This window comes from Hyla sarda, chromosome 5 (genome assembly GCF_029499605.1).
Source record: "Hyla sarda isolate aHylSar1 chromosome 5, aHylSar1.hap1, whole genome shotgun sequence".
Classification (NCBI taxonomy): Eukaryota; Metazoa; Chordata; class Amphibia; order Anura; family Hylidae; genus Hyla; species Hyla sarda.
Window position 1 is genome coordinate 227,415,458 of NC_079193.1, and position 23,477 is coordinate 227,438,934.

The following is a 23,477-nucleotide window of genomic DNA, read 5'->3' on the forward strand; positions in this document are numbered from 1 at the left end:
TACAAACAAGCAAGATTTCTGGCTCTCACAGAATTGTACCTTCTTCTTTAACCTCTTCAGGACATAGGGCGTATGGATACGCCCTGCATGCCGAGTCCTTAAGGACCGAGGGCGTATCCATACGCCCGTGGGAATTCCGGCCCCCACCGCTAGCCGGTTGGGGACCGGAGCCGGATGCCTGCTGAAATCGTTCAGCAGGCATCCCGGCATATCGCCCAGGGGGGTCATTATGTCCCCCCATGTCGGCGATCGCCGCAGATCGCTGGACAATTCAGTCCAGCGATCTGCGGCGATTCCGGGTCAATCGGGTCTCCAGTGACCCGGTGACCCGGAATTACTGGCTGTTCGGGGCCGTCTCTGATGGCCCCGAACAGCCAGAGCCTGCAGGGGTGAGGTGGCACTGGTGCCACCTCACGATCGCCCTGATTCGTCGGCCGGATTACCGGCCGACCAATCAGGGCGCCTGCTGCGGGTGTCACTCCCGCACCCGCTCCGCCCCTCTTCCGGAGGACGTGAGCGGGTGCGGGACGTGCACCCCGGGTGCCCCTGTTGGGATCGGGGCCCCAGGAGCAGCTGCGGCGGCGGAGACGACGAGGGACTGACCTGTGCGGCGAGGATCGTTGGAGGTGAGTGACAGCCTCCTGCTGTTGCTTAGCAACAGATCCCAGCATGCAAAAAGGGCATGCTGGGAGCTGTAGTTATGCAACAGCAGGAGGCAGACCACCACAACTCCCAGCATTCCCTTATGGGCATGCTGGGACTTATGGTTTTGCAACAGCTGGAGGCACATTCTTTCTATGGAAAAGTGTACCTTCAGCTGTTGTATAACTACAACTCCCAGCTTGCACAAACAGCTAAAGTGCATGCTGGGAGTTGTAGTGGTGCATCTGCTGGTTGCATAACTACAACTTCCAGCATGCCCGTTGGCTGTCGGTGACTGCTGAGAGTTGTAGTTTTGCAACAGCTGAAGGCACACTGGTTGTGAAACTCAGAGTTTTTTTTTACCTAACTCAGTGTTTCACGACCGGTGTTCCTCCAGCTGTTGCAAACTACAACTCTCAGCAGTCACCGTACACCATGCACCGTACATGCTGGGAGTTGTAGTTTTGCAACAGCTGGAGGCACACTGGTTGTGAAACACTGAGTTAGGTCACAAACTCAGTGATACATAACCAGTGTGCCTACAGCTGTTGCAAAACTGCAACTCTCAGCAGTCACCGACAGCCAACGGGCATGCTGGAAGTTGTAGTTATGCAACAGCTGGATGTCCCCCCCAATGTGAACGTACAGAGTACACTCACATGGGCGGAGGATTACAGTAAGTATCTGGCTGCAAATTTGAGCTGCCGCAAACTTTCTGCTGCAGCTCAAATTGCCAGCGAGAAACTACTGTGAACCCCCGCCCGTGCGACTGTACCCTAAAAACACTACACTACACTAACACAAAAAATAAAATAAAAAGTAAAAAACACTACATATACACATACCCCTATACAACCCCCCTCCCCTCCCCAATAAAAATGAAAAACATCTGGTACGCCACTGTTTCCAGAACGGAGCCTCCAGCTGTTGCAAAACAACTCCCAGTATTGTCGGACAGCCGTTGACTGTCCAGGCATGGTGGGAGTTTTACAATAGCTGGAGGCACCCTGTTTGGGAATCACTGGCGTAGAACACCCCTATATCCTCCCCTATGCAATCCCTAATTTAGGCCTCAAATGCGCATGGCGCTCTCACTTTGGAGCCCTGTCGTATTTCAAGGCAACAGTTTAGAGTCACATATGGGGTATCGCCGTACTCGGGAGAAATTGTGTTACAAATTTTGGGGGGGTATTTTCTGCTTTTACCCTTTTTAAAAATGTAAAATTTTTGGGAAAACAAGCATTTTAGGTAAAAAAAAATTTTTTTTTTTTACATATGCAAAAGTCGTGAAACACCTGTGGGGTATAAAGGTTCACTTAACCCCTTGTTACGTTCCCCGAGGGGTCTAGTTTCCAAAATGGTATGCCATGTGGTTTTTTTTTTGCTGTCCTGGCACCATAGGGGCTTCCTAAATGCGGCATGCCCCCAGAGAAAAATTTGCGTTCAAAAAGCCAAATGTGACTCCTTCTCTTCCGAGACCTGTAGTGCGCCAGCAGAGCACTTTTCACCCCCATATGGGGTGTTTTCTGAATCGGGAGAAATTGGGCTTCAAATTTTTAGGGGTATTTTCTGCTATTACCCTTTTTAAAAAAAAAAAATTTTTGGGAAAACAAGCATTTTAGGTAAAAATTTTTTTTTTTTTTTTTACATTTGCAAAAGTCGTGAAACACCTGTGGGGTATTAAGGTTCACTTTATCCCATGTTACATTCCCCGAGGGGTCTAGTTTCCAAAATGGTATGCCATGTGTTCTTTTTTTGCTGTTCTGGCACCATAAGGGCTTCCTAAAGGTAACATGCCCCCCAAAAACCATTTCAGAAAAACGTACTCTCCAAAATCCCCTTGTCGCTCCTTCCCTTCTGAGCCCTCTACTGCGCCCGCCGAACACTTTACATAGACATATGAGGTATGTGCTTACTCGAGAGAAATTGGGCTACAAATACAAGTAAAAATTTTGTCCTTTTACCCCTTGTAAAAATTCAAAAATTGGGTCTGCAAGAACATGTGAATGTAAAAAATGAAGATTGTGAATTTTCTCCTTCACTTTGCTTCTATTCCTGTGAAACACCTAAAGGGTTAAAACGCTGACTGAATGTCATTTTGAATACTTTTGGGGGTGTAGTTTTTATAATGGGGTCATTTATGGGGTATTTCTAATATGAAGACCCTTCAAATCCACTTCAAACCTGAACTGGTCCCTGAAAAATACTGAGTTTGAAAATTTTGTGAAAAATCGGAAAATTGCTGCTGACCGTTGAAGCCCTCTGGTGTCTTCCAAAAGTAAAAACACGTCAATTTTATGATGCAAACATAAAGTAGACATATTGTATATGTGAACCAAAAAAAAATGTATTCGTAATATCCATTTTCCTTACAAGCAGAGAGCTTCAAAGTTAGAAAAATGCAAAATTTTCACATTTTTCATCAAATTTACGGATTTTTCACCAAGAAATGATGCAAGTATCGACAAAAATTTACCACTATGTTAAAGTAGAATATGTCACGAAAAAACAATCTCGGAATCAGAATGATAACTAAAAGCATTCCAGAGTTATTAATGTTTAAAGTGACAGTGGTCAGATGTGCAAAAAACGCTCCGGTCCTTAAGGCCAAAATGGGCTCCGTCCTGAAGGGGTTAAGAGTCTCCTCTGTCCTCCACTCGTTACCTGTATTAATGGCACCTGTGTGAACTTGTTATCAGTATAAAAGACACCTGTCTACAACCTCAAACAGTCACACTCCAAACTCCACTATGGCCAAGACCAAAGAGCTGTCGAAGGACACCAGAAACAAAATTGTGGACCTGCACCAGGCTGGGAAGACTGAATCTGTATTAGGCAAGCAGCTTGGTGTGAAGAAATCAACTGTGGGAGCAATTATTAGAAAATGGAAGACATACAAGACCACTGAGATTCTCCCTCGATCTGGGGCTCCACGCAAGATCTCACCCCGTAGTGTAAAAATGATCACAAGAACGGTAAGCAAAAATCCCAGAATCACAAGGGGGGACCTAGTGAATGACCTACAGAAAACTGGGACCAAAGTAACAAAGGCTACCATCAGTAACACACTACGCCACCAGGGACTCAAATCATGCAGTGCCAGACATGTCCCCCCTACTTAAGCCGGTACATGACCGGGCCCATCTGAAGTTTGCTGTAGTGCATTTGGATGATCCAGAAGAGGATTGGGAGAATGTGATATGGTCAGATGAAACCTAAGTAGAACTTTTTGGTAAAAACTCAACTCGTCGTGTTTGGAGAAGAAAGAATGCTGAGTTGCATCCAAAGAACACCATACGTACTGTGAAGCTAAGGGGGTGGAAACATCATGCTTTGAGGATGTTTTTCAGCAAAGGGACCAGGACGACTCATCCGTGTTAAGGAAAGAATGAATGAATGGGGCTATGTATCGTAAGATTTTGAGTGAAAACCTCCTTCCATCAGCAAGGGCATTGAAGATGAAACGTGGCTAGGCATTTCAGCATGACAATGATCCCAAACACACCACCCAGGCAACGAAGGAGTGGCTTTGTAAGAAGCATTTCAAGGTCCTGGAGTGGCCTGGCCAGTCTCCAGATCTCAACCCCATAGAAAACCTTTGGAGGGAGTTGAAAGTCCATGTTGCCCAGCGACAGCCCCAAAACATCACTGCTCTAGAAGAGATCTGCATGGAGGAATGGGCCAAAATACCACCAACATTGTGTGAAAACCTTGTGAAGACTTACAGAAAATGTTTGACCTCTGTCTTTGCCAACAAAGGGTGTATAACAAATTATTGAGATTAACTTTTGTTATTGACCAAATTCTTATTTTCCACCATAATTTGCAAATAAATTCTTTAAAAATCAGACAGACAATGTGATTTTATGGATTTTTTTTTCTCATTAGGTCTCTCATAGTTGAGAAACCTAGAAACATAGAATGTGTCGGCAGATAAGAACCACTTGGCCCATCTAGTCTGCCCAGGTATACCTATGACGAAAATTACAGGCCTCTCTCATCTTTTTAAGTGGGAGAACTTGTATAATTGGTGGCTCACTAAATACTTTTTTGCCCCACTCTACATAGATAGACAATTTGTGCCATCCCTGATGGGGTTTGTTGTCTCCAGTGTTACAATCGTTTTGTGTGTATGGTATAAAATGTTTGCTGATTTATTTCTATCTGTTCCCTATAAAGCTCTAAGGCTATTGCAAAACGCATAATACTTTTCAATAATAATTCTAATATCTAAGTCTAACCAAATATATATATATATATATATATATATATATATATCAGGGATGTGGAATTCCTATCGCCCGACGCCCGGGACATGCAGTTCCGGACGCCGGGCAGGTGAATTTTTCCGGCCCTTAGCCCGGCTTTGGGCAAGCAGGGCCGGACCTGACAAGCGCTGTGGCGCTCTGCAGTCTGTATGGAGCGGGCTCCCGACTCATGCCCGCTCCATACAGACTGCAGAGCGTCCTCTGAAGCAGAGCAGGGCGAGATGAGAAGCTGTCTCTCCCCTGCTCTGCAGACGTGCGAGGGGGAGATGAGGCGGCATGGCTTCTTTCTCCCCGTACAGACCTGCGCCCTCTGCCTTCGCTCCCCCCAGCTCTAGCTTCGGAAAGCTGAAGGGAGGAGTGGTCGCACGTCTGCACGGGGCGCAAGTTTCACACACTAATAAAGTGTAAAAAAAAAAAAGTTTTTATAAAAGTTTAAAAAACACACATTAACCCTTCCATGTTAAAAGTTCAAATCACCCCCTTTTCCTATATAAAAACATGCAAACATAATTAAAATAAACATATTTGGTATCTCTTTGTGTGTAATTGTACGACCTATTAAAATATAACATTATGTATCCTGTACGGTAAATGTAAAAAAAAATACCAAACCACAGAATTGCAATTTTTATAATGTCCCCGAAAAAAAAAAAAGTTAAAAAGTGATTAAAAAGTCGGATCAATACCAAAATGGAACCGATACAAAAAACAGATTATGCCGCAAAAAATTAGCCCTCATACAGCCTGGTATGTGGAAAAAAAATAAAGCTACAGGGGTAAAAAAAATGGCAATTAAAAAAATTCTAAAAAGTTCTGAATTTTTTTTAAATTTGTTAAACATGACGTAAACTATACAAATCTGGTATTGCTGTAATCAGGCCGACCTAAAGTATGAAACTAACATGTTATCTGACCACAAGGTAAATGGCGTAGAAAAGAAAACCACCAAATCTGCAAAATTATTTTTTACTATTTCAATTTCACATTCACCTAATATATATTTTTTGGTTCAAAGAATATGTTATTGAAAAATGTAAAGGTATCATTACAGAGCGTAAAAGCGAAAATTGGCCCGGGCAAGTGGATCGTCATGAGGGACAAGTAGATTTTGCTCCATTTTAGTCCCGTGGACAAGTAGTTTTTTATAAAATTTCCACACCCCTGTATATATATATATATATATATATATATATATATATATACACACACACTAGATGAGTACCCGGCGTTGCCCGGCTTTTCCTTCCTCATCCTTGTTGGGGAGGAAAATCAACAAAGGAGGAAGCTTTTGACTTCATATCCCATCCCCATATATTGTCGTCATATTCCAACCCCATATCCCGTCCCCATAGCCCGTCCTCATATCTCAACCTCATATCCCGTCCTCATATCTCGACCTCCTATCCAGTCCTCCCATCCCGACCTCCTATCTTGTCCTCCTATGCCGACCTCATATCCTGACCTCCTATTTCGACCTCATATCCTGTCCTCATATTCCATCCTCATATCCTGACCTCATTTCTCGACCTCCTATGCCGACCTTATATCCTGTCCTCCTATCTTGACCTCATATCCCGACCTCATATCTCGACCTCCTATCCCGACCTCCTCTCTTTGTGAGATGGGGTGTGGTTTGCAAGCCGGATTGACACATTCACCAGGAGATGTAGAGCGGAGCTTGTGGAGTAAGTTACTTGAAGTCCCATATACTTACATAGTTACATAGTTGCATGGGACTTGAAACAAAAACCCATCTTTTATGTAAGGGTGTAGGTAAGGGTTAATTTAAATCATATCTTTTTATTTGACATATAAGTAATATGTGTAACAGGTATTATTGAAATATCTCCAGCCGTACAGAAGTTATGTGGGAACATACATTTCCCATTGGACATTTAAACAAAAACCTGACCCTCACAAATAGAGGTAGTTAAGGGTTAAATTAACTATCCTATATTTTAAGTGGACATATAAGTAACATGTGACCAAGTATTATCGAAATATCTCCAGCCGTTTGGAAGTTAAGCAGTAACATATATTTCCCGTAGACTTGTATGGGACTTTAAACAAAAAGCCCAACCCTGGCAAATAGGGGTGAGTAAGGTTTAAGTTACCTATCCTATGTTTGTTGTTGACATATTAGTAACATGTGTGCCAAGTTTCATGTTAATATCTTCAGCCGTTTGGACGTGATGCTGGAACATACATACATACATACATACATACATACATACACACACACACACACACGTTGGCCCTGATTTACTAAGAGTGGAGTGTTTATTCTGGAGTGATTTCAATATCACTCGTCTTTTTTTTCAGGCTTATTTACTATTCTGTTGCACATTTCGTTTTTTTGTGTCGCACGTTTTTTTGTGTCGCACTAAAGAAATTAGTTGTGTGAGTCAAAATGGTTTAGACTTGTTTGTTTAAAAATATTTTCAATCAAAATTATTCATGTGTTATCATTTTTCAATATATAGTTAATATGAGGAGTTGATTTCTATGTTCTAATTCTGGTTTGAACAAAGTATTTTGGTCGTTACATAGTTAGTATGATTGAAAAAAGACATATGTCCATCAAGTCAGTACTTTTAGCCAAAAACCAGGAGTGAAACTGAAAAAGAGAAAAACTATAATGGAAAGATGTACAGCTTTTGTGTTTTGTCTAAAATTCTGACCAAAATACTGTGTGTGGACCGAGCATTACACTTCTGAGCCTCTACAGGTATTCATTAGAAATGTACACTGTAGGGTTAGACTGGCCAAGCACAGTGCATTAAAGGGGTACTCCTCCCCTAGACATCTTATCCCCTATCCAAAGGATAGGGGACAAGATATCTGATCTCGGGGGTCCCGCCTCAGGGAACCCCCGCCATCTCTCCTGCAGCGCCCCGTCAACTTATGCACGGAGCAAGCTTCGCTCTGTGCCTGATGACTGGCGATGCAGGGGCCGGAGGATCGTGATGTTACTGCACTGCCTCCTCATGATGTCACGCCCCCTTAATGCAAGTCTATGGGAGAAGGCATCACGCCTCCTCCCATAGACTTGCATTAAGGGGCGGGGCGTGATATCATCACAAGGGGCAGGGCCATGACGTCACGAACCTCCGGCCCCTGCATCGCCAGTCATCAGGCACGGAGCGAAGCTTTCTCCGTGCACAAGATGACAGGGACAATCTACTGTAATCTGGCCTCAAAACACATAAAAAGGTATTAGACCATAGCAACAATTTAACCCCACCGGAGTTAACAAGACCTCTATATATTATGTGTCTAAACTAAAATGTAACTTTTAATTATACTGAACTAAATAATACAGTATATGGTGAGAAACACACATTTAAAAACACAACCCCCTATGTGTCTCTGAAAGTTATAGGGTTAAGAGCAACCACTGGTGGCCTCAATATAGTATGAGAGCACTTATGGGTGTTTATGTGTACATCAGGTATTGGGGACATCTGATGTCTTCCATATATAGTGCTCTCATATGGGCTATAGAGGTAATGCCAATAGCCTGCTGTGCACCGCAGGTCACAAGACCAGTATATTATAACCTATTATTTGTACATTGTATAGAGGACACTTGGGGGTTGCAGATTAAAACGTAATACTGTCACACCTCGACATGTTTCGCCACTATGTGGCTTTATGAGGAAGGACAACTGACAGCATTGAATGTTAGTCAAAAATGGTTCCTTTTATATGGTGTTCCAATGACATCACTGTCCTGAATTCCAATCAGGGATTCCCTTTCTATTATCCAATAGTTACATTGGGCTTGATGTATTCAGCACCAATAGAAAGCTTCATTCCATATAGTGCAATCATACTACCTATCACGGTCATCATATAGTCCCGACGTCACTACCTGAACCAAAATGTACCTGCGCATTGGTACACACCAGCTTGTGTCCTGCTAGGTGTGTTCGCTGCGCTCTGCCTCCTATTCGCCGGCCGCACCATGCGCACGTGACCACAACAAATGCACATGGCTAGTGCAGGCGCATGCGTATATAGACGTTGCCTCCGATCTTCAGTAGGAGTCCTTCTGTAAGCCGGCCAAGTAATGCGCACATGGCTAGTATCGGAGTAGGCGCATGCGCATATAGGGGTTACCCCCGATCTCCAGTGGTGAGTCATTCTGCTCGTCATGCTGTGTTTTGCTGTCATTGTGACACTGTCACAATATAGTTCTTTATTTCTATACATAGTGCTTCAAATTTTAAGGTGTGTGCTAATCAGTATATATGTATAACATTGAACAATTGGGTAGACAACCGGGCATGTGGAGCCGAGAAAACGGTGCTAATTAAGGCTGGATGCTCAGGTCGGCACGGAGCTCACATTAAACACGTCTCCTCCTGTGAGCCGCGCGCATGCGCTCCAGGGGGCTGTGTTTTAAAATGTGTGTTTCTCCCCATTTACTATATTATTTAGTTCAGTTTATTTAAAAGTTACGTTTTAGTTTGGACACATAATATATAGAGGTCTTGTTAACCCTGGTGGGGTTAAATTGTTGTCAAGATGACAGGGGGCACCGCAGGAGAGATCGCGGGGGTTCCCAGGTGCGGGACCCCCGTGATCAGACATTTTATCCCCTATCCTTTGGATAGGGGATAAGATGTCTAGGAGCGGAGTACCCCTTTAATGGCGCTCAATGAACATACATCAGGCTGTTCTATCAATCATAAACATGCCAAACTGAACTGGCCAGTATCATACTTAAAATTAGAGGGGAAATGGCTTTCAGAGGAAGATAGCTCTGTGCCTTGTGCATAAAGACCCAACAGCCTTTCATCCACTTTATAGGCAGAAATGGGGAGCAGTAAAGCAGCAGCATTATATTATGACGCACGACCGTTCCTCCTTTATAAATAGTGATTGGCTATTAAATGCAGTCAGTAGATTTTATTGATAGGGTGCTTTCCATAACTCATACGTGACAATGCCTCATCCAAACATAAGGTATCAAATTATGTAATTATTATTAACTAGCCAGAGAAACAATTGCCAGTAGCCGTGACATCAGTGTAAGCACAAAAACGAGTTGACTTTTATAATCCGCCAAAAGAAATGTTCGAGACATACAAAGAGCTTTACACTCCCTCCTCCTCTCCTGTTTCCTATTCATTCCTGTCATATGTGTCACTCCTTCCATCTGCCACACAACTCCTCCTCTAGGCTTCTCTAACAGTCAGTAACCCTGCTGTCTGGCTCACACCCTGGCTGGTAGAGTTCAGATTCCAGCTCTGGGCTATTGTGTTGGCTTACATGTCAGACATGCTATTGCAAAACATGACTGTGAGACACTGAGCTGAGAATGACAGCTCGCTGCCCTTTTGTTCAAGGGAAACTCTTAGCCATTTTGTAGAAGGTTTACAATGCACAAAATTCCACAAGTATAAGGGAACATTGGAAATTAGATCCAGCAAGTATAGTTTGGCACTAAAATGTAAGACACAAAATTCTACTGAAAAGACCTATTCAGGATGATTTCTGCCATGACAACTTAATAATAATAATAATAATTTTATTTATATAGCGCCTACAGATTCCGCAGAGCTTACAATTATGGATAAAGAAAACATAATTAGTTAAAGGGGATATCCGGCGATGTTTTTTTTTTTTTCTGCATTTTATTTTTGCCCGGGTTCTAGCAATATAAATAATAAACTTAAACTAACCTTCTGACGCTCCCCCAATGCTGCTAGAATTGGTACTCCATCCTCCATTCCCAGTCTTCTTCCTGCTTCTGGGCCCCGACACTTAGAACTGTAATGAGCAAATTGCCAGCCACATCGATGTTCCACCTCGGCCAGTGATCAGCTGAAAGGCAGTGTGATGTAATGGGCCAAGCCTTCTTTTTGGTGCCAAGGCATGTTAGATGGCACTGCCACATTTTCAGAAATACTTTACACATGATTTAGGTGCCCCCAACTAAAAATTTTTTTTAAGGGGACGTGACTTCGGTAAAAGGGGGGTGGGGCTTAAACTGCACCAAAAAAGTGACAATATCCACACAACGATTCTTGTTGTTAATTAACTCAGGGCAGCTAATAGGTTATGCCAGATTTTTAAACAACCTGAAGCCACTGTTAAAAATATGTCGCAATGTTAGAATGCCTGTTAAGTATACACTTCCTCAGAATTAGACTTAGTTTTTGCATATCTCCCTCGGGATGTTTTCAGAGTATTTTAGATTGTGTTTAACTGCAGCACAGGATTCAAAACGTTCATTCAGATTTAGTAGAAGAGTTGGTGGAGTACACAATATTTCCAGCCATGGCTGCAAGAGAAAGGAAATGACTTGGGGGCAGGCTGAAAGTCCCTAGGTCTTTATTCATGATTATATTATTTATCCACAGTGTGTTTTGGTATATGTGCTTTTGGTTGTGTTTTTCTTTTAACAAGTCATGTGACTCTTTGATCATATAATTCAAAGAATTCTCAAGAAGAATGTAAAAAAACGTTGCAGCGTTTTTTAACCAATGAAGCGCAATGCGCATTTCCGGGCATGAAGCAAATTTTCTTTATATGTAAACCCTGCCCACACATATATTCTGCAAATAAGCTTCCTTTAACAGCACTGCCCATAAACATAGCATTTTTTTTTTTTTTTTTGCAGGCAATGTGAATGACAGAGTCAGAGGGAGCAATATAAATACATATCTGGTGAGTTCTCCTACAGGTGGCTGCCAGCAAATCTCCACAAGTTGCTATAAAGCTTTGTATTGAGATAGTCCTAAAACACTGTAAGTACAATGTTTTGTGATGAATGAATGAATGAATAAATAAATAAATAAATCAGATTTTTTTTCGTTTCTAGTCACCCATTGGATGTCAAAGACCAAGCATTGCATTAGACAAAGAGGGAGAACACAGGACAGAGGAAGAGCCGAGACTATGCATTTATATTTAATTTGAGTGCATTTGTGACTACATTACAGCTCAACTATTGTAAAAAAAAAAAGATGTATCATGTAACTTAGTTTCCTTCTGAAACAGAAAGTACAAAGATTTGTACTGACTGACATAGGAAGAAAATACAGCACACTTTGGGAGATAAAAAAGAGTTTTGTGCTGCATTTTACTATCAAATAACTGTGTCATCCAAACTATTAACAATTAAACAAGTATATAAACTCAATTTCTCATATACATTAGAGCTGACGGCAAGCTCATTGAGCTCTGGGTATTCATTACCAGACAGATAAATCAAGCTGCCTGGCTCCTAGTGAAGAATAGAGGTGTACAGTACAGTCACTCATCTGGCCAGCAGGGTTGCATTTAACAACCCCCCAAAGGACAGTTGCCTACTCAATTACCACCATTAACAATAACACTGTCATCTTAAGCAGCGGCTTTACACAGCATGTCTCGCTGATGATCTTAGTCTGGAGTTTTTTAATAACCACAGTATAATAATCCAAGCTGACTAATGCCTGGAGCATGGGATGACCTGGTCCATTAGGCAGCTGACGCCTGTTATTAATGGAGATGATTGGGGAACTAACACAACAGCCAATGGTTTTAACATCAAAGGGTCTGGACTTAAAACAGGACATTTACTAAACTTCTGACAAGCACTCCATGAGAATACACTGTTCATGTACGATAACCATATTTATTAATGAGGAACAAATGACTTATGCTCGTATATATATATATATATATATATATATATATATATGTTATCAACAAGCACTGCTGTATACTTTTCATCTGCTAGTCCTGGAGCTTTAGGCTATGTTCACACTGAGTTAAAAAAACAAAAAACACGGGCGTGTTACATGCTTTTTTAGCAGCGAAAATGGCAGATGTTTCAATTACAATTGTAAAAAAAAAAAAAAAAATAAAAGGCTGCATTTTTTTATGTATTGTGAACATCCTCAGAGTAAATTTACACAGGACAGAAATGCTGCAGTAGAATACAGCAGCAAACCATCAGCTTCTTATGCAGAAAAATCCAAACCAAAATCTGCACAATTCTGTGTGGTTGTAACACTCACGGAGGTAGTGGATCTGCTGTACCTGTGTGGAAGAGGACGTGGGCCGTACCAGGGAGTGGGGTCTAAGGTGCCGCTGGTTTTCATCAGAGCTGGCGCCACAGATGCGTGGTCAGGAAAAGTAACAGGAGGTCAGCAGGCAGGCAGCACAGAAGCAAGGTCAGGTCACAGAGTGAAAGGTCAGAACACAGGCAGGGCAATACACAGTAACGCTTTCTCTTGGGCACAGGGCACACAAGAGGTAGAGGGAGGTGCACATACTTATAAGGAATGGACAGGAACAAACACTAATTAAGGGCGCACTGGACCTTTAAATCTTAGAGCTCCCCCCGCGGACACGCCCTAGGAGGCGGGAGCGCACGTGTCGGGGAATAGAACCAGCGGAGAAGCCAGCAGGAGCAAGGGGTAAGTGAGGGTCCGAGATTGCGGGCACGTCCAACGATGCAAATCCCGGACCTGCCAGAGGAAGGAGGAGGAGAGCGCTTGCCGCAAAAGTACCCCCCCCCCTTTGGTCTCCCCCTTTTTTTGGGTCTTAGAAAATTTCGGAGCAAATTGTTTCCCCCTTACGCCAAAATTTCCATGACTTCAAAAATATCCAAGGAACCAGAGACTGGAGAGGAAACAATGGTTTGAGGAGGGAGACATGAAAAGAATTCGGGATAAGTAAGGAGGGAGGCAGACGGAGCTTGTAAGACACAGGACTGATTCTGTGCAAAACCTCAAACGGTCCCAGGAAGCAAGGACCCAACTTATAACTGGGAGCCCTAAAACAAACCTACTTAAAGGAGAGCCAGACTTTGTTGACAGGAGAGAAAGTTGGAGGAGGACTCCTGTTATCCACTTGGGATTTTTATACGGGAAGAGGCGCGAAACAAAGATCAACGGGTCTCCTGTCAGAAGGATATAAAATCCTGTACTTGATCATCAACAGCTGGCACTCCAGATGCAGCTGGAAAAGGAATACGAGGAAGATGTCCATAGACCACAAAAAATGGAGATGTCTTTGTGGACTCCGAGTCTTTGTGATTGTAAGAAAACTCCGCCCAAGGCAAAAGATCGACCCAATCGTCCTGTGGAACAGAGACAAAATGACGAAGATAATCTCCCAGAATCTGGTCCACTCTCTCCACCTGGCCGTTGATCTGAGGGTGATAGGCAGAGGAAAAGTCCAGCTTGATGTTAAGACGGGAACAGAGAGCACATCAGAACTTGGAAATAAATTGTACTCCACGATCCGAGACGATGTGAGTCAGAAGGCCATGAAGGCGAAAAATATGTTGAAGAAAATGTTTTGCCAGCTGCGGAGCAGATGGAAGACGTAGTAAAGGAATGAAATGAGCCATTTTAGATCAACCACCACCGACCAACCACCACCCAGATGACCGTATTATTGCAGGAAGATGGAAGATCGGTAATAAAGTCCATAGCTATTTCAGACCAAGGAGTTTCTGGGATGGGCAAAGCTTGTAAGAGACCCGCTGGTTTCTGTCGTGGAGTTTTGTCTGGGGCACAGGTAACACAGGAATGGACAAAATCTGTAACATCGTGTTCAAGGTGTGGCCACCAGTAATGCCGAGAGATAAGTTGAATGGACTTCCGTACTCCAGAATGACCAGCCAGCAAAGAACAATGTCCCCAATTCAAGACTCTATGTCTCAGCTGAATAGGCACAAAAGATTGTCCAGGTGGGACTTGCTGAAGATTGGCAGGAGCTGCAGAAATCAGACACTCTGGAGGAACAATATACCTTATATACCAATATACCACATCGGAGGAAATTAAACCTGGAAAAGAAAAAAGAGACCATCTAGCCTGCCGAGGGTTTAGATGCTGAGCAGACTGTAGATATAGGAGATTCTTATGGTCAGAATAGATGCTGATCGGATGAGAAGAACCTTCTAATAAATGTCGCCACTCTTCTAAGGAAAGCTTAATAGCAAGGAGTTCCCGAATTCCAATAGAGTAGTTCCTCTCTGTAGGCGAGAAAGTCTTGGAGAAGAAGCCACAGGTTACAATTTTACCCTTGGAGGTTTTCTGAGTTAAAACGGCTCCTGCTCCCATGGATGAAGCGTCTACCTCCAGGTGAAAACACTAATTAAGGGCGCACTGGCCCTTTAAACCTCAGAGCTCCGGTGCAGGCGGGAGCATGCACGGGGGAACAAAACCAGCAGGAACAAGGGGTAAGTGACAGCCCGAGATTCACATGTGGGCGCATCCCGCGATGCAAGTCCCGGACCCACCGGGGGAAGGAGGATGAGAGTGCTCACGGCAACAATGGTTTTGCTATTAGGGCTTCCTTGCAGACTTTCGATATGCTGTGGAGACTATCCACAGCAAACCTGTGGCATTACTGCTCAGCTTCTCTTGAGGGAATTATGGGGGAGCACTTTTTGAACTGGGTGGGGGTACTGTGTGGCCATTTTAACTATTAGGAGCTCTCTGCTTCACACTATTATTTATGTAAGCATTGCTTGTGCACTGATACTGTCTCATTTGCCAAAATTATATTTCAGGGCACTTAGTTCCATTACAATAAATTTCCATAACATTACTTAGGTAGGCACTATTTGTGTGCTACAGTACTCGTTTTTAAAGACTGTCTGAATTGCACTAATATTTTTGAGGTGCAGTACTCTGGGGCACTGGGCAGCACAGCTGACACAGGGGTAGCAGCAGGATGACACTAAGGGCACCAGGATGTGCACTTTCTGTTAAATAGGTTGAAAAGATGACAGAAAAGTGAGAAACCTAAGATATCTGGGCAAAAGAACATCTATAGTCACTGAACTTAATTCTATATTTTGCCTGTTTCTGCATTAAAACGGTAAACCTCCCCCTTCTCTGAGGTTGCCAACCACTTATCAAAAGTAAACCTATAGTTTTAATTCTTTTCACAAAAACTAGAGGTAGATGTGAACACATGAAACTCTGTAGCCTGTATTTTCACTTTCACTACTGCAGGCTATATGGAAATGTCCACCCAAAAATCTGCCCAATAAATAGAAGATGGAAGAAGGAAAGCGATGCAGCTGCAGTTTTTCACGGTTTGGTTGGGTTCACATTTAGTATTTTGGTCAGTATTTGGTCCTCATTTTGGTCAATGTTTTTAATCAAAACCTGGCATAAGATGATGCATAACACAGAAAAGGGTGCACATCTTTCCATTATAGTTTTTCTCTAAGTTGGTAGCACTCCTGGTTTTGGAAAAAAAAAAATACTGATCAAAAATTCCACAAGTGAACCCAACATTTTGCTAAAACAGCATTTATTGCAGAGTGAACAAGCAGGTGTAATGGTGCCCATTAGAGATGAGCGAACTTACAGTAAATTCGATTTGTCACGAACTTCTCGGCTCGGCAGTTGATGCCTTTTCCTGCATAAATTAGTTCAGCTTTCAGGTGCTCCGGTGGGCTGGAAAAGGTGGATACAGTCCTAGGAGACTCTTTCCTAGGACTGTATCCACCTTTTCCAGCCCACCGGAGCACCTGAAGGCTGAACTAATTTATGCAGGATAAGTCATCAACTGCCGAGACGAGAAGTTCGTGATGAATCGAATTTACTGTAAGTTCGCTCATCTCTAGTGCCCATACATACAAACAAAAATCTGATCAACAGTTAGCTCTCCAAATCTTCCCATAAATAAGAAAATTTAGCACGGCTGTACATTCATGTGTTCTCCAGGGGGAGAGGAGGGGAAAGCCACAGCCAGACAGCTATGGTGCTGATTTATTCCTCCCAGAACAAGAGTCACTACGGTAGGTAAAAATCCAACACGCTAGTCTGGAGACTGCCATACACCATAAATAGTCGGACAATCCACTGGTGGAGACGGGTTCACTGAGGTGAGGTGAATGGGCACCTTTAGACATCTGACTGACTCTTAGTGCTCTCCAGAGAGAAAACTCCTAAAAGGAGATGATCCAGCACTCTATGTAAAAAATTAAATCTTCCAGCTTTATTAGTACAAAGTTAAAATGTACATTGGACTACAAAAAGTCCACCGGACATTTTAACTTTGTACAAATAAAGCTTTTATATCCTACCTAGAGTGCTGGACCATCTCCTTTCAGGAGTTTTCTCTCTGGATACTACGGCTTCTGCAACACGGCCGTGTGATAGTGTTCCTGAGTTTGGACACTTCATCAATCCCATTACAACGGAGTGGTGAGCTGTATAAACCTTTTTCTATAGGACTCTAAGTGCTGATTTTCCCAGCATAGAGAGCCTGCCCACCACATAATCATGTAGATAAAACATGTCCAGTTAGGGCCAAATTACTGCTCTGTACATTGTTATAATTTGGGTGCCATAGAAGTGCCAGATTCCTACTATACCGACATATGACACACAGAGGTTTATCCTACAGAATTCAGACAGGAAAATCGTCTGCATGTTCTATTGGATGCCATATGTACAGAACTATTTTTTCTCTAGAAATATTGATGGCAAGTATGATAGCTGGGTGACCATGATAATAAGGAGGTTGGTTAGAGTGGAGCAAATATATTTTATGCTTTTATGACTGAGGCTCCCAAACTGGAATTACTTCTATATCATATTCTTTTTCAGCTTACCTTGCATTTTCTTTAGGTGTAAGAGAAATTTCCCCATCTGAGGTCATATCTATCACACAATGTTCAGGCTGAATCCCTATACCAAAGAGTTGTATATCCTGAGATGTGTCGGCACCCACTCTGTTGTGGTCCTGTAGAAATTTAGAATGGAAATTTTTGCACAATTAAAAAATTGAGCAGGATGTAAGACTAAGTTCTTTTTTTTAAATAATGGGGTGTTTTTTCACCTTCGCTTTTATCATGACATGTCATGTGATTCCAAGATTTCTTGGAAAAAACCAAAACAAAACACCATAATCTCAACATGCTGCGACTGTCACTGCCACAACCACTGTAAAACACAAAAAAAAAAATGCCAAAAGGAAAAAAAGGTCAAGGGGATATGACATTTTATAAATCCCTACTAACATGTAGCTAGCATCTGGCTCCAGTTTTCACAAAAAAAAAAATATTTAAAAATGGTGTAAGGCTGTTATGGCCTTTTTTTTCTGGGCGGAGTTTTTGCAATAACGGATAAACCCACGTGGGAACTAGTACATCTCTTCCTGACAATGATAATTCAGTTTAATGATATTTAGAACAGTAGCCTCTTTCAGCAGTATAATACATCATGCCGCAACAAAATATGTTCAGGAATGAGTTGAGGAACATGACAAAAGATTCACTTACATGGGCCAATTATTGGGCAATTGAGTGCTCCAAAGAAGTCATCCCAAGTAAAGGGCCAGCGATCAGCTGAAGAACGAGCAAAGTAAAGAAAGAGCTTGTTCGTCTTCTGAGCACATCTATTCTTAAAATCATTATTATTGTCGACACATCGCCCTGTCTAAACAGGGGATGTGCAGCCTATGATGATGATTTTATTACCAAAATACATGAAAAGAAATGATTTTAAGGAAACAAATGAAGCTGTTTTATATAACACCATGAGAACTATATTCTAAACAGTTTTCATTTTAGGCTATTGAAATAGATTTTAAAGGATGGTCTGGTTCATATTATCTGCACCTTAAAGGGGTACTCCCCTGGAAAACAAACTCCCCTGGAAAACCAACTGGTGCCAGAAAGCTAAACAAATTTGTAAATTACATCTATTTAAAAATCTTAATCCTTCCAGTCCTTATCAGCTGCTGTATTTTCCAAAGGAAGTTATTTTCTTTTTGAATTTCCTTTCTGTCTGACCACAGTGCTCTCTGCTGACACCTCTGTCCATTTTAGGAACTGTCCACAGAAGGATAGGTTTCCTATGGGGATTTGCTCTTACTCTGCACAGTTCCTAAAATGGACAGAGGTGTCAGCAGAAAGCACTGTGGTCAGAAAGAAAGTAAATTCAAAAAGAAAAGAACTTCTGGAAAATACAGCAGGTGATAAGTACTGGAAGGGTTAATATTTTTAAATAGAATAATTTACAAATCTGTTTAACTTTCTGGCACCAATTGATTTTCAAAAAAATGTTTTCCAGTGGAGTACCCCTTTAAGCAATGTCCTCAAACATTATTACATTAAGTGTGAACAGAGATTAATTCCCCCACATTTTTATGATTCTTGTCTACTTTAGTCATTATTTATTCAATTATACAGGTTTTTATGGCAAACCTTGATTTATAAAAAAAAAAATCCTTTCTTTCTGTTAGTATGATGAAGTAAATGATGAAGTATTTGTAATTATGGATGGTTATGTCCAAACCCATTTATTATGTGTATGACGATATAAATATTCACAATAAATGAAAAGTTAACATTTCTGTATACGTGAAATGTATCATTTACAAAAGTGAGGAAAAAATGTATATTGCCATAGATTGTTTTGGTAGAGTTGCTCCCTGGCAAAAGATGCATGACACCAATTGATATCATAAAAAGTATTATCTCACCTTTAGATAATAGACCAATAGTTCATTAAGTGCAGGATCGGCATTGAGGTTTACCAGGTAACATTTGTCATCACCAACTTTAATACCAGAAGACTGGAGAGAGATGCCCATGCTCTCCAGCTGCTTCTGTCGCTCCTGTCAAGAGAAAAATGACAAGATAACCACAGAGATCTATAGAGAATATCATTCTCATTACCAGTATAATTTCATATAATAACACATTTAGAGTAATGCTATTAGAAAATGTCCCTGATATATTACATAAATCCAGAGGAGAACATAGCATACAGGTGTCCCCAAGGATAAAGGTTAGACCCTTTTCAGGTATCCCTTGATACCACCACGCTTCAGGAAATTTTAGGCTCTCCATTCCTCATTCGTGACTCAAGTTTACATATTTGCAAACATTGCAGCATTGGTGGAGACCAGATTGCCATGCATGGATATAAGATTAATCTGTAATGGGCCAGTCTCTAGTAACTGTACATACATCTTCTGTAGATGTCTATATTATGAAATCACAAATCAAACTGAGACTAAACTGGACTCCTATGCTTAAGGTGATTTTATTTCAAAAACTGAAGAAAAAAAAAAAAATCACCTAATTCCCCACAAAATCTCAAAATCAAAATTTAGAGCATCTCCGAAATAAACTAAGGAGCAGTAGTTATTTTGTGAGCAGGTTTCAACAATAACACAGTGAAAGATTTAAATGTACTCATCACCTATCGACACTAGGAAGGAGGTGTAGACCAGCAGTTGGACTCCCGTGATCCCTCACTTCTAAGTTAATTTAAGTCCGACTACACCTTTAGGGGCCTTGAACATAGGCAGATTAATGTCACATGTAAAATACCAAGTGATCAGTGGAAAGGCAAGAAAACACTTGTGGTCGCTGGGATTGTCCCATCCTGAAATCATTGTTAGTCGGCAGCACATATCCTTGTGTAAATAGTGGATGCGCTTCTGACAACAATGTAAGTGAATGGCAGCATGAGTGCTCCAGTGATCATTTATGCAGCTCTTCGCTTACATTAACTGGGATGTGTAAAAGCTTTTCAAGCGGATCAAGCCTTAAAAAGGAGACTTACGATCAGCTTTTAAGAAGATGAGTTTGAGGTCATAACAAATATGGTTTTTGTCACTTTTGAATAAATAGTTGCCACGATAATGGGGTTAAAAGCTATTGTCCCAGTAAATCCCAACAGGTTATGTTTATTTTTGTCAATGACTACATTAAGTATTGTGGGGTCTTATCTTTAGATTTTATCCAACAGACAAAAGTGAGGAAGGAATACATGAAAGCTAGTACAAGAGCTAAGGACTTTATTAGAAAACTATGGTTAACATACATACCTGAGCAATGGCTTCCGTTTTCCTCAACTTTTCTTCCCAGGTGATTGTCAGCTCTCGGATTAATTTTTCCGATTCTTCTAGTTTTTCTTTTAATTCAGGTGCCTTCATGGACTATGCATGGAGCATAAGAAGCAGACACATACATTTTTAATGAGACTACTGATGATTTAAAGCAGCCATCTGCTTCCTAACATTTATCTCTGCTGCATATAAAAACTGCAATGTAAGCAGATATGTTTTGTAAAATTTACGGGGAAAAATGAAAATAAGTGTATGGACATATATTCCAAGACAAGTGCGTGTAAATAAATAGATGTGCACAGAACAGTAAGAAAAACGTAAAACACATTTATTTCATGGTCACCTCAGAGAATCCGCTTCTCTTGTTTCTAAATGGAACTTCTACAGTACATGAAGTAATAGATCTCCATGACCTTTATGAAAGTACACTGCCTGTAACCTTCAGTTCAGTGCCCTCTTTAGAACATGATTTTTATTTGAATGTAAGTTGGAATAACATCAGTAATACACATCTACTAAAGACAGGTATGGAAACAGCCAAGTGCTCTCAACTCTGTTTCCATACCTTCCAAGGCCACTGTTGCCACTCATATGCTGGTAAGCAGCATGGGGTAGTTTTTCCTTTGACTACTCACTTCAGCCTGAGAGAGTTGCTCCTTTAGTTTCTCCACCTCTTCCCGCAGCTCTCTGATAACTCTAGCATTGGGATCCTCGTTGACCACAGCATGGTTAACTATTCTTTTGGCGCGATCAGCATACCTTAAGGTAGAAAGTGTCTCTTCATAGTTGTCGGCTGCTGGGCTGATTGTGGCTATCATGGCTGTTTTGCTATTGCCTCCCAAATTGTCCTTTATAAAAATAAAAAAACGGGAACGTGTTTATTTTAAAGGAGCTGAGTAGAACATCTGTCAAAAATATAAATAATAAAGGGTGTCAGGTGACTACCTTAAGCAGCCATGTGAGTACAGAATCTCTGTAAGGAACAAACTTGTTCTTCCCTTTCCCAGCAGCTTGATCAGCCAAAGATGATATGACCAATCCCAACGTTGTCAGTGACCTTGTTGTCAGTTGAAAGACAGAAAAAAAGTCATATCTAAGGTACACAGTATATAAATAAATGCAGAATGATAAATGCTCACATATTAAAACTATAGCACATTCTTCACAAGGCCATGATATAGTACTACAGGCCTGCAAGCCTATGTAGTAGTGAAGATAAATGTTTGTATATTGACCACAATGCTTTCTTTTCTATTCTATTTTAGAAAGTGAAATATTTATTTATACCCACCATAAATTGACTTTTAACTGCCCACCGCAGATCTCAACACCAACTAGAGTTTAGATCAATGATGTCCAATTAGAGGCTCAGGGCTACACTGGGGCATTGTGTGCCCGATAGGCAATTCCTAGGGAGAGGCAAATCCATACTGTACAGCTGCCTTACCTTGAATAAGATCAGGCATGAATGCTCTTGTACACTGAATGTTCTGCCCAACCATTAGGAACAGAAGAGTTACTCCTCTGCTTAGGAGGCACTGTGGTATATTTTTTATCTCTTACATTTGTTTTCGTATATCCATATGTATATGTATAATGTTGTTTTTTTTTTGTCTATATGCATTTTGCCGAAAGTAATACCAGAACTCAGTCTGGATAATTTTTTTCAAACCTTTTTTCAGTGCCAGCTCAAAAAATAATTTGTCAGTGTGCCTACCTCTTGACCCATCCAAGCTGAATGTGATATACTCAGAGTCAAGGGACATATTTTATTACTTGTTTAGACCATATTTACTTTATAAATCTTTTTTTTTTTACCTGTATGAACCAGTATCCAAATTTCAAAAGTAACATTTTATCAACCTCTTTAATTAAATCATGTTGTCAGTAGAAAATAGATTTGGTGATGAAAATTACATGTGCTGATTCACATACTGCTATTGTCTATAAAAAATGAGGATTAGTGAAAACAATGGGAAAGGCCCTTACTTGTTGATGTTACTTCCTTCCTTGAGGCGTTCTCCAGCAGCACCGGTTTTGGACACTCTCTCGCTGCCAGCCAGGTCTACCAGGCTGACCTTACTGACGCGTTCTCCTGAGTTCTAATCACAAAAAATAAGCAACAACAACATTATTTGTGCAAATAATACTGGGCATAATAGTGAGTGATAACTAGCAATTACAGTGGGTCTCAGGAGTAAGACCTGATGAAATCAAACATTTTACCTGTGGCCAACATGTGAAAAGTTTTTATAATGACAGTACCCTTTTAAAAAAAAAAAAAAAGTACTACAGCTCCCCAAAACCAATTCCAATCATTATCACATACATCATCAAAATACAAAAAGGCTATTTATAACTTTATTCCAAAAAGTTGATCAATAAGTAATATAAACCCCAAAATGGTGCCATTAAAAAATACAACTTGTCCAACATAAAACAAGCTCTCATGCAGCTACATCAACGGGAAATTAAACAAGTTATGGCTCTGAAGATGGAAAAATGAAGAAAACTGCTTGGTCACTAAGGAGCAGAATGCATCAGTGGAAATATGTTAATAGAGGTGGGACTTATGTTTAGGCTCCTTATCTCTTGGCCACTGATTTGAATGGGCACTGGGTTTTGCTTAAAGGACATCTGCAGCGCTCATACATTAAAAAAAAAAGTTTACCTCATCTGAAAGATCTTTCAAAAGACCTTTCCAACAATACATCATTTGTCAAATTTGGC

The 23,477-nt window shown here is 41.2% G+C and overlaps 1 protein-coding gene across 7 annotated transcripts in view; it reads right to left on the reverse strand.

Moving 5' to 3' along the window:
* The window catches only part of KIF13A (kinesin family member 13A), a 268,080-nt gene that overhangs the window by 57,112 nt on the left and 187,491 nt on the right, over window positions 1–23,477 (reverse strand). For 6 of the 7 annotated variants that reach the window (XM_056521241.1, XM_056521242.1, XM_056521243.1 and 3 more), the window contains exons 9-14: window positions 22,737–22,849; window positions 21,693–21,804; window positions 21,383–21,595; window positions 20,727–20,837; window positions 19,371–19,505; window positions 17,497–17,627 (exon numbers count right to left, since the gene is read on the reverse strand). In XM_056521241.1, the coding sequence (XP_056377216.1) occupies window positions 17,497–17,627; window positions 19,371–19,505; window positions 20,727–20,837; window positions 21,383–21,595; window positions 21,693–21,804; window positions 22,737–22,849 (815 nt within the window). Of the gene's footprint in view, window positions 1–17,496; window positions 17,628–19,370; window positions 19,506–20,726; window positions 20,838–21,382; window positions 21,596–21,692; window positions 21,805–22,736; window positions 22,850–23,477 lie in introns of those variants that run through there. The other variant, XM_056521245.1, reaches the window with a different exon arrangement.